Source organism: Carettochelys insculpta, chromosome 12 (genome assembly GCF_033958435.1).
Source record: "Carettochelys insculpta isolate YL-2023 chromosome 12, ASM3395843v1, whole genome shotgun sequence".
Lineage (NCBI taxonomy): Eukaryota > Metazoa > Chordata > Testudines > Carettochelyidae > Carettochelys > Carettochelys insculpta.
The window spans coordinates 25432959-25445323 of record NC_134148.1 but is presented as its reverse complement, the minus strand read 5'-3'; the positions used below and the strand labels follow the sequence as shown (position 1 = coordinate 25445323).

Here is a 12365-nt window from a genome sequence, read left to right as displayed (position 1 = left end):
GACAGCCCCATTGCATCCACTGTCTTTGGGACCTTCTACCCAAATGAAGAGATTGAGGTGAAGATTTGCCCCCTAGGAACTTAATGTAACAGTATTATATTTGCCCCATGGCTTATGTAACTTCAGGGTCCTGACAGGAGGGAATAAATTCATAGTCCAGATAGTCCAGATGTTTGCCTGAATCACATGTCATTGCAAATACACAAATAAAGGATAAATGGCATGTCAGAACTGAACAAATTAAAGATGTATAAAATGCATCTGGTCAAAATTTTCAAACTAGTTACATGAAATGAGATACCTAACCCCATATATAATAACCTAAATGAATGGGCTGATATTTCCAAAGTGCTAGGCAGCCCTACAATCCCAGCTGAAGTCAGTGGAAGAACAATAATTGTGAAATTTAGACTTTCATCAGGTGACTGTAAATCACTTTCATGCCCAACTTTAGGTACCAAAGTTCAAATGTTGGCAGCTATTATTTTTGTCATAGTAGATATGTCTCAGGCCACAATTTGCATAATAGCTACAAGTTTACAATACAGATGTTTAACAGTAACATTAAGGGTGCATCTACACTAGCCAGCTACTTCGAAGTAGCCAGCACAACGTCGAAATAGCATGCGTTGCGTCTGCATGTGCCGTTGGCTATTTCGACATTTGAAATCGACTTTAGGCTGTGAGACGTCAAAATCACTATTCCCATCCGAAGATGGGAATAGCGCCCTACTTCAATGTTCAACGTCAAAGTAGGGCAAGTGTAGACGATCCGCATCCTGCTATGTCGAAATAGTGGGGTCCTCCATGGAGGCCATCAGCTGAGGGGTTGAGAGACACTCTGTCCAGCCCCTGCGGGGCTCTATGGTCACCGCATGCAGCAGCCCTTAGCCCAGGGCTTCTGGCTGCTGCTGCTACAGCTGAGGATCCATGCTGCATGCACAGGGTCTGCAACTGGTTGTTGGCTCTGTGAATCTTGTGCTATGCAGGGCAAGTGTGTCTGGAAGGGGCCCTTTAAGGGAGCGGCTTGGGGCTTTGCTGGCCCCTTATTTCGACAGGCAGTGCTTGTGTGCGTGTGAATGCTCCACATTTCCTTCTGGGGCGGCTCCTTTCAATGTTCCCCATCACTACTTCGACGTGGAACATTGATGGCACCAGCCCTGGAGAACGTGTAGACGATACACATCGAAGTAGCCTATTTCAATGGCCTTACTTTGAAATAGGCTACTTTGACATAGTGTGCTAGTGTAGATGTAGCCTAAGTATCAATTGCTTTAAGATAATCAGGCTATAACTAATCCAGCACTGCAAGGAAGTAAGCCAGTATTTTGAAGTGAAATATACTTTCTAGGAAGCCTTAGAGGGCATACCAAGGCACTGCAATAGTCCATTTATGGAGATGACAAATACATGGATCATCAAAGCAATGCCAGCATCCAAGAGGTACAGGCATAATTCGCTGGCCAGCCAAATACTGAAACTACTCTATTCAGTTTGTCCTGTATTAGGTGGATAAGGAATGAATGAATAGACAGAGCTATCAGGTCTGTCTGATCTCATTTGCTGTACACCACTGTAAATCAGGAGTAATTCCTCTGATGCCAATGGACTTAACACCAGTTTAAGACTAGTATAAGAAATCTCTTAATCAGAATGTTATATTTTCCATAGATCACAGGAAAATAAGAACAACTTATGGAGATGCTTATTTAAAAAGCAGAGGTAGTAGTAGACTAAAACAATTTTAAAGTAATTAAATTACTAACATTTAATGTGTGGTTAAAAAGTGAACTATCAATAGACATTTATATCATATGGCATTTAAATTCAGTCTTACCAGGTCAGACTCCAAAATATGCAACATAAAATTGCTTTTCCCATTTACAGTAAACTCTCATATCCAGTATTCTATTAGCAGGATACTCAAATAGCCAGCCTTTTAACCATCAGTAAGTTTTAGTTACTTTTTCCATAAGTACAGTATCGTGAAAGTAAATACAAATAAATACAGCAAGTACAATATAAGTTTACAGTGTACAATACTACCATTGTTGGTAAATGAAGTACTCTGCACGCATTTTTGTTTGTTTGTTAATATCTAAACTCATTTTTCTTTACTGTTGTGCATTGCTAGGTATACCAATCTATTACATAGAATATTTGAATATCCAGCAACCACCTGGTCCTGGTGCTGTCAGATATGAAAGAGGTTACTGTACTCTAAGCTGCATATTTTTATTGTATCCCAGTTTGAAGATAATTCAGAGAATAACCTAACCTATTCCAGGGTGACATTCAAGAGACCAACTTTCATTCCATTATCAATTCTAACTGCCAGTTTTACAGTAGGACAAAATGAGACTGAACTGCTAAAAGTCACTATCAACAGCCATGCTTGTACCCATTTGAGGCATCAAGCATTGTGAGCTGGATATGACAGACAGGCCTAAGAGGCTGTGGAAAACTCTACATTTTTCATGCAACACTGCTTTGCCAGAAGCAGCCTCCTTCTTCCTTGCCACAAAAGAGTTTGCTGTGCTGAACTATGGTCTCTGGTAAGCAAAATGCTGTAACTCTTACCATGACCACTCTCAGGCAAGTTAACTTTGTTTTATGAGTTCTCAATTTCAGCTCAGAATGTTTTAATATCATACTGATGAAAATCATAATTAATTCAGGCACCTCTTTGATGAGGCCAAAAATTAAATAAAACAAAACAAAAACCCACCCTTCTTTGCTGTTTATGCCTAAATTAGAAACTTATAAACATTAGCTTAAATTTTGTTGAGTGAATACCAGGCAGCCTGGACCATATACCCCTGGGGTACATCAGAAAGCTATCAAGTGCAGTTGATACAATTGATATCACTAAAAAAGTAGAGGCTGTTGTTCTCTAATGTAGTTCTGTGTGGATTTGGCTGCAGGTGTGTCTAGAATGGTCAGGTCTGCAGCTCTCCTAGGCCCCTGGAGGCCCATTACTTCAAAATATCAGCCCCTGCCCATGCACGCTAGTGCTTACTCTTCTCAAATCCAGGACTACATTATTATGAAATAACTCCCAATTATTTTGAAATAACTCCTCTAGTGTAGACCAGAGTTTAATTATAGTGGTGTTAGTAATGTTAAAGTATGTGTTTACATAGGGTCAAATCCTTAGCTGCTGTAATTCGTCATAAATCCAGGGAAGTCATGCTGGATTGCACCAGCTGTGGCTTTAGCCCCAAAGACCAGAAAAATGTTTCTCTTTAACTCATTCCAGTTATAGTAATAGGTGTAATTTGCAACAATCATAGGTAAAAATTGCCCTTTTGTCTGATTTCATTTGTAAGCAGATGCTGAAATTTAAATTATCAAAAACATAAAATTGTGTTGATCAGTCATTTCACTGCCTGTGTTTATTACACTTTTGTTTAATCTTTTTGTCAATCCCTCTTCCACTCAATTTATAAAGGTCTTACTCTCCTTAGTACATAAGTATCTCTGATTTACATTAATATTAACAATAGACAGATTGTGATCTGCAAATATAAGCATTAATTTTGTGCAATATGGTTTGGAATGAAGTCCAAGAATCATTTACACCACAAAATAGTAATTTAACACCAATACTCATTCAAAGTTAATAGTCCTACAATTCTGCATTAATATCAAATATCATTAAAATGAGCTGGAGTTAACTGGAAGTTGTTCATATATCTCAGGAAAAATTTCCCCACAAAAGACTTGATTTTACTGTGACTGAGGTCTGTGGGAGCTTCCTGAGAAGTTACACAGTGCATTCCCAGGTTTCAGCATAGAACACATACACACAAACATGTTTTCTACAGAAATAATGGTCACTGGTTATCCTGGTTTCACAGTATGTAACATATTAACTGTTTTTATAATTAAGCATTTTTAATAATTGTTTTCATTTATCACCAGGAATATTTGGCAATATGCATAGCCAAAATTCTATATAGCCATATTTACTATACTTGCAAGAAAATTAATTCTATAATAATATGCTTAGCTGACCTTTATCCATTCTGTACAGTCCTGTTATGTTGGCTTAGGTCCCAACTTCCAGCATGTACTCTTCAGAATTGGTGGTCAAAGTCCTTTGGTCTCACATTATCTTAAGATGCATGATATCTCTGTTGGCACCTCCAGTTCTTTGACTTACAAGATGAATCGTACTGAAATATGCAAGCTACCATATCCTTTTTTGCTGTAATCTGAGCTGTGCATTGCTAAACCATTCTTCTAAGACTTTAAGTAACGTGGCTTAATATAGCCCAAGAAAAGAAAAGAATGCATTTTGTTTCCTTTTCCCATTATGTCCAAGAGAGTTAGACAGTTTTCTGTTCTCTAGAAACAGACCACAGCAATGCAGAGTCTCTCATCAAGTGGCCAGAGCAAAACAGAAAAACTTAGCAAATGTATAGCATAAAGATGAAATCCAATTGGTTCCTGATCATCTTCTCCCTTAACATATAATTTAAAATGCCTACATGTAACTTCATCATAACTTTATCACAGATTTTGTATTTTAAAACCATATGTCAGAGATAAATATGAACCAGAAACATACATCTAAAACTTCCCAAACATTAGGGAAATTCATATCTGAATTCAAGCTTTATAACTCAACCTATTTCTATTTTGAGCCTGAATCAGAACCCTGCATTCAAACACCTCAGATTAAGCTCAGATAAACATCTGAACCAGAATATAAACTGTGTGATCTGGACACATCTCTGGGATGGGCCTACCTAATCTTGGGAGATGGCATCTGTTGGCTGTGGTGGCTATAATAATGTACCTATCCCCTGTGTTTAAATTTTAAGATAATGGGTTTGGGAACTGAGGATTGTTTTAGTTAATTTTGTTCTTTCTTACTTGTATAGTTTGTTTCCAGTTAGTTTGTTTTTGGTAGATTTAATGCTTCTCTATAAAGATTAAGACTTGAGTTTCCTCAAGCATTTTCTGGTATGAATTCTCATAGGTGTGGCCTCCAAAGTACATGAGAACCAAGATTGTACAATTTATGGTGGTTCCCAGAACTGGTTCAAGTAGAGCCATCTCATCCATAGGATGGAATGGGGCAACCACTCTGGGCCCTGTACTTTGGGGGCTCCAAGCTTCAGAGGAATGCAGGGTGAAGGGTGGCATGGAAGGTTAGCATGAGATCTTTATTTGAAATGTGTTGTAAGAGTTTTAGGCTAAAAATATTGAGAGACGGCTCTTCAGACTGTGAGCAGAGATCCCCAAAAATAAGTTGCCTTCCATTTGTTTGGGTCTGCTGGGTGCAGAAACTTCCTGCTAGTCTCTCCTCAATAAGCAGCCGTCTTTTGTCCCTTTTCATATAAATTGGCAAATGAATCACCAGATGGGGTTATATATGAGTTTTCTAGCAACTTTCATTGTGATACACAATGTACATGATCTTGATTTTCAAAAATGCTCAGATTTTCTTTCTGGACAGTATGAATTGTGAATTTGTGAATGATAGAAAATGACACTGTAATGAAATGTAAATGCTGGAAACACTATAGTGTCCACAATCATCCTAAGAAGCAAGATGTTAATGTTTTTCAGAAATTGATCAACAGCCCAAAACCATCTATTCATTTCAAAACTAAACCAGATGGTGAATGGTATTTCAGGCTTTAGATAATAAGCAAGAAGCAGCTAATGAAGACATGTAAAGAAAAATCTAGAAAAATGATAAAACATGGACAAATATCCATATTTCAGCATACCACTCAGATCCTAACACAGCATGGAACATCATAAAATAACTTAAAGCATCTTTAGAGAAGAACGGTTACTCTCTTTGTCATTTATGGCACATCCTTCAAAGTAATTAAATTACATGAAAAAGAAACACCTTACCTCCATATTGGGGCAAATAGATGTCAGGGATGGTGCTTGGTCCTGCCAAGAGGGCAGGAAATGGGACCAGATGACCTCCCAAGGTCCCTTCCAGTTCTAGGAGATGTGTGTGTGTGTGTATATATGTCAGAACTAAAAACAATGTCTATGGAATATACAAAGCAAATAAAAGATGATATCCCAACCATAAAATCAGAGTTCAGACAAATCATCCTTACTAAATACTTCCTAGACATAGGAATGCAGAGTGCAAAAGTCCATTCTGGAACCACTAAAACTATGGAAATTAGGCCAGCAGTGGGCACTTGCAAAAATAAATAAAAACATCAGGCAACAGCTGGAGTACTAATTTCATTTATGAAATAAAAAGCCACCTACACTGATGGAGGAAAAAAATCTCATTAGTGGAGTTAAAGCAAACCACTGAATTTCAAACTGTACAATCAAGCCCTAGAGTCTTGTTTGGCAGAGCTCACAAATTCACGGCCTACTTTGTTAATGATGGAACAAAAAATAAGTATAAAATATGCTTAGCTGCCAACAAGCTTCATCACTCAGCTTGCCACAAGAAGTTAATGTTTCTTTCGTAAGAGCCTTCTGCCATCAAGTACAGAAGCTTGAAATGTGGTTCTCGTGCTGTACATGGGCAGCTGAAGGAGAAAGAATAAAAACAGCCTGGAAAGTATGATCTGAGCGAGACTGCTAGTTTAGTTTAATGCTAACAAATACATTTTACAGAGCACACAATTCATGTCATTCTTCTGTGATTAAAATCCACAAACAAATTAGCAAATATCAGGTAAAGGACAGTGCGTATAGAATTCATGTAATAATGCGAAGCCTACTTGGTTGTGCTAATCGGCAGGAGTTGGGAACCCCTGGTCTGTGATTGGCAACCCCTGGTCTGTGTCAGGATCCTGCCCGCAGCTTGTCTGGATCCTGACCCCAAGGCTCAGGTCTCCCTCCATAGCATTCAGCCTGCAGTGAGGTTGGGGGTGTAGAGCCCCGAGCCTTGCAGGCTGGATCAGGCAAGACAGAACTGGATCTGGCCCATGGGCTCTGCCACCCTTCTCCCTTATGAGAAGGGATTTGAATAGGAAAGTGTCATGGCTCAAGTGAATATCCTCAATTTCTCCTATTGAAGTTGTTCCACTTCAATCACATAATTTTAATAATGAAGTATTAATTGGGCCAGAGTAAGAGATTGAAATGCCCATAGTCTAGTGGTTAGGGCCCTTGCTTGAGGGACAGCAGATCCCTGTTCACACCCTTTCTTCCTCCAGAGGAAGACGAGGGAATCAAACCAGGTAGGGAGTCTTCCACATCACAAGTCCAAGAAGCTCACAGTTTTAAGGAAGAGTCCCCTCCCGCCTCAAGCTGCTTGGCATGAACTTGCCTAAGGAGGGGTCTCTCAGCATACCTACTGGATTAGGGCCCTACCCACAATTTAAGGGGCCAAAAAGCATCTTTCCTAGTCTGTGACTTACTCAGAACCTTACCCAGAAGACAGACATCCAGATACCTATAGTGAAGCTGTAGTGTCCATACTCCAGAGGCAAAAAGTTCACTGCTGAATGAATGTTTAGGAAGCAGTGAAAAGGCCATTTGTGTTTCACAGTGGGACCTAAAAAATGGGACTTAAGTGCCTGCCAAGGAGTTGTAGGTTCCATCTACCTCAGCTAGTGCCCACAATAGTATGACTAGTACCCCATGGTCAAAGGTCAAATTAAACAGCTGACAGACCGAAGAGAATGAGCACGCAAATGTGATCTTCAGCCATCAGCAAGAGAATATCAACGATCAGCTGAACAAAGTATCTATGCTACAAACAGCCCAAAAAACAAATTGACTGGAATGAAGGAACCTGAAGATTGAATACTGAAACAGGGCAAAAACTGAAGAGTTTGTCAGAATCAAGATTTTTTTTTCTATCTTTATATGAAGTTTGTATTAACTGTTTATTTCAAGGAAGATGACATCTTTCTTCCCTGCAAAGCATTAAAGAAAATGAGCTTCAACAGTGGTTCACTGCCACTCCATTAGCCTTCTATGAGTCAAAGATCTTCAGCTGTTTCTGTTTACATCTACCAAGAAAGAAAGCCCTGCCAGGACATCAGTCCACCACCTTTCACTCTGTCAGTGGGGCTTGGGGAAGAAGGAACTAAAGAAAAGAGTTTTGAAAACTCATAATCTGTTCTGTTATTGACATAGTTGATTTCTTCCATAAGCAATTATACAGGAATTTACTTGAAAATGCCCTCAGGGTTCCGGCTTTTGCTATAAATGACTTTAAAAGCAATGTAATAGTATTTTTTGGTCTTTAGGCCCCCTCTGATTAAGTTCCTTGAGGTCATAGTTAATATCTGGCTTAGATCAAGTATAAGGCTCTACTATGGAGCCTTAATTTAATTTCAAAGAAGTTCTGTAAATACTTACTAGAGTCCCTTGGTTCAGCTATATTTTATTTCCTATATTTAGTGTGGTTGTTAACTCACTATGGAAGTAAGGTTGTTGAGGTTAGGTTCTGTAGAATTTCAGAAAAGCTAGTAGCCTGTACAGCGCTATTTCCTCTCAAAAATGACTATTTAAATTCCTCATCAAGGAGGGGTTTTCTTCAACCAATTCTAACTGAATTCTTCAAAGAGATGTTGTCAAATAACTTGCATATAAGGAACACCAGACTATGATTACTTTGCATTTTTATTTACATATTTGTTCGGAGCTTTTTTTAAAAAAAAAACAGATTCCAGAAATGCTTGCAACATTCCATAGAACGGGAAAACTAGAGTTTTAGAAAAGGAGCATAGTGAAAGATTCTGATCATAAATATTTAATTATGGGAAATAGAAAGAGATCTCCAACAATTAATCAGTACAATTGAATTCACTCTGTAACTGATATTTGAGCAATGAAAAAATAAAAAAATTATTAAAGCAATTAAGCAGTCCAAGAACACATCTGAAAAGACCATTTAGGGCACTAGGAAGTAGTTCTACAGTGAAACAAATAACTCCAATAATCAGGCAAAGAGAAACATTTTTAATAATACTTTCACTAATAATACATAATACTGCACTACAACTGATATCCAAATCTGCTTCTGGACCCCTTGAATAACTAATTTTGGAGTCAAAAAGCCATTTGGTGTGATCATTGTGAAAGAGAAGATTTTTAAATTCCTGTCCAAAATTACACCCAACTTGGCTGGAAAGAAAATAGCTGCTTGGGCACGAATGTGTTTCAGCTGCAAGTAAATCTACTTTTGCATTGAAACTACTTGAATGTGATGTGCTGAGTCCAGGTCAGCGTGCCTCTTTAGACAGACGGCACATTTCCCTTCAGTAGTAATAGATGTTGCCTCCCAGTTATTGATTCTCCTGCCCAAGAACACTTAATCATGAATCTTGAGAAAGTTAACTAATTGATTTAATTGGGGCTGCAGTAGAAAGATTTTTGCCTGTAATCTGAGGATGCTTTCCAATTTAGTAAATAAACCCAGTATGTGTTTGACACATTTCATCTGTTGCTTCTACATCAACCACCAATGCTTAAATACCAAGAAATCTCCATTAATATTCAATTATCATGTAACTGAATATCCAACAGGCTAATTGAGTGTAATTATATCACAGGTTTTACTTTAAATTTCCATAACATTTTAATAATTAAGGGGAATGCTTTATTAATAAAGGATTCTGAAATGTGGTCAGTACTTTCAGCCTCACAATCATTTTTTTCCTCTCACACTGCAACCTTCTATCAGTTGAAATCTTGGCTTCGTACAGTACAAATTTGGCATTAATACTCCTCTTAAATGCCCTAATTACACGCAGGACTTTGCGCAATGGTATTTTTTTCATAGGAATTGACATTTCCCCAGTGAATTGCACCACAAAGGACAGACTGCCAGGGACTGGAGATGAAATTCTGGTTCCACTGAAGTCAATGGCAAAACTCCCATTGACATCAATGAGGCCAGGATTTCACCCCAAGTGAGAGAACGTACATTTGCTGATTTTAGTGCTAAAGCATTGGAGCAGACCTCAGGAATCTTTCCAATGGTTTGGACTGAAGCGTTCTTTTTTTCCTTCTGTCTTGGCATTTTCCTGCACTCCAGAGCCACTGAAGTAAAACCCAGGAACAAACCTCTGCAGATGCAGCAAGTCTAACAAAAACTATCCATCAGTTTAGAGTGACACAGCAATTCAGACCACTAGGTCCACATTCATGCTGAGTAATACAGTCCTGCTGAAATAAATAAGATTGGGAAGTTGTTGGGTAGACTTCAGTATGAGTAAGGGTGAAAGAATTGGTGCCTTTGTAAATAAGAAGCTCATCATGCGACTTATTGATGCCAGTATCAGGATCAAGCCCTACACTAGAGGTTTTCAAACTGGGAGTCATGACCCCTCGTGGGCGGGGGGGGGGGGCATCAGATATTATGTGGGGAGTTGTGAATTCATGCCTTCCAGCTAGCTAGCAAGTCTGCAGTAGTAGGTCTGCTGTGAAAAGTGGTAGTAATCAGGGCTTTTTTTATTAAAAAAAAAAAAAAGAAGAGGTCTTGGTACTCAGTGCCCCAACCAGCTCCCTGACATGGGGCTGCCAGGGTCCCCCCTCCCCTTGGCCAAAGCTCTGAAAAAAGTGCTGTACCAGCATGTACCATCACAAAATAAGCACTGGTATTAACAGATATGCACATATCACTTTAAAATAGTGTAAAATAGTAAAAGGGTGAACATACAACCGACCATTTCTGGTCAGACCAAAGGTCTATCTAGCCCAGTATTCTGCAGTCTGACAGTGGCCAATGACAGGTGCCCAGAGGGAATGAGAAGAATGGGTAGTCATGAAGGGATTCATCCTCTGTTGCCCACTCTCAGCTTCTGACAAACAGAGAGTAGGGTCACCATCCCTGTCCCTCCTGTTTTCAGTCTCTACAGGGAGCCACACTCAGAGTTTTACAGTGTAAAAGGGATCAGCAATACCGAACATTGGGGAGCTGCTGCCATACAACATGGAGGAGAGCAGCATTTCCCCCAGCAGGCTGTCACCTTTTTGCTGTGAACCAGGGTGATTGGACAGAGGTGAAGTTCAAGGATAAATTGATGATTATGAGGATTTCTTAGCACTCTTGTGAACGGGTCTGCTCCAACCAGTGTCATTTCAATTTTCCCTTTGTTCAGGGAACAGTTTAAAATCCACATGGAAGTCCACAGAAAAGTCAATCTCACGATCATCTGGAAGCATGGGCTTCGTGGAACATGGAGACCATTGCCTGAAAAATTGCGCGTTGACATAAGTGCAGTAGTAGAGGGCAACTATTAAGGAATTAGATCCTCATGTAGGGGCAATCTTTTGTCTTTGGCCGTGTCTACACGTGCCCCAAACTTCGAAATGGCCACGCAAATGGCCATTTCGAAGTTTACTAATGAAGCGCTGAAATGCATATTCAGCGCTTCAGTAGCATGCGGGCGGCCGCAGCACTTCAAAATTGACGCGCCTGGCCGCCGCGTGTCTCGTCCAGACGGGGCTCCTTTTCCAAAGGACCCCGCCTACTTCGAAGTCCCCTTATTCCCATGAGCTGATGGGAATAGGGGGACTTCGAAGTAGGCGGGGTCCTTTCAAAAAGGAGCCCTGTCTGGACGCACCGTGCGGCGGCGAGGCACGTCAATTTTGAAGAGCCGCAGCAGCCCACATGCTAATGAAGCGCTGAATATGTATTTCAGCGCTTCATTAGTAAACTTCGAAATGGCCATTTGCGTGGCCATTTTGAAGTCTGGGGCACGTGTAGACATAGCCTTTGTGTTATTGGTAATGGAATGCAACAGAGAACAGCTAAACGAGCTAAGAAGACAATGTTGTGACAGAAAGATTGCCTCTGTCTGCCCGATAACCACAAGCACAAAGACTATGCAACAGGCTGGTTAAGTGTAATTAAGTCACAGAGCACAATTTCCAATTTAAATATAACCTTTCACTTGGCATTGGTTTTAATATGGCACCATCCTGTCATTAACCAGGCTTGTAACTGTCTTCAAATAAGCTTTTATTATATAATAGACTGTTCCACATGCTTAGTTTACAGTGTGAATAATGATGAACCATAATAGTCTGTTTTTGTGGGTTCTTATTTCTCAGCAGGAATACTTTCTATAGTTCATTTCATGTAATTATCTAATGATGCACATATTTCATATGGGTAAACTAAATAATTTAGTACTAGTCATAACAGTTAGAGTTTAATTGTTGTACAGGTTGAACCTCTCTAGTCCAGCACTCTCTCAACTGGCAACATCTGTAATCTGGCATGATTTTAATTAGCAAGACAACCACTTATAATGGGTGTGGCCAATGTCCTGTGGTCCCATGAAGTTTGTTTACAACCACCAGTCCTGGCTCTCGGTGTTCTGTGCTGTTACTTACCTCTAATTTACCCCAAATGTCTTCTAAGAGCTCAGTAAGCTATGGAAGTGTTGGTAATGCTCCTA

At 39.6% G+C, this 12365-nt stretch overlaps 1 protein-coding gene across 1 annotated transcript in view; it reads left to right on the top strand.

Annotated features, from left to right (window-relative positions):
• FAM227B (family with sequence similarity 227 member B) overlaps positions 1-12365 on the top strand; it is a 176479-nt gene that overhangs the window by 156678 nt on the left and 7436 nt on the right. Inside the window, exon 12 of the mRNA XM_075007227.1 lies at positions 4037-4197. Within this exon, the coding sequence (XP_074863328.1) occupies positions 4037-4197 (161 nt within the window). The remainder of the gene's footprint in view (positions 1-4036; positions 4198-12365) is intronic.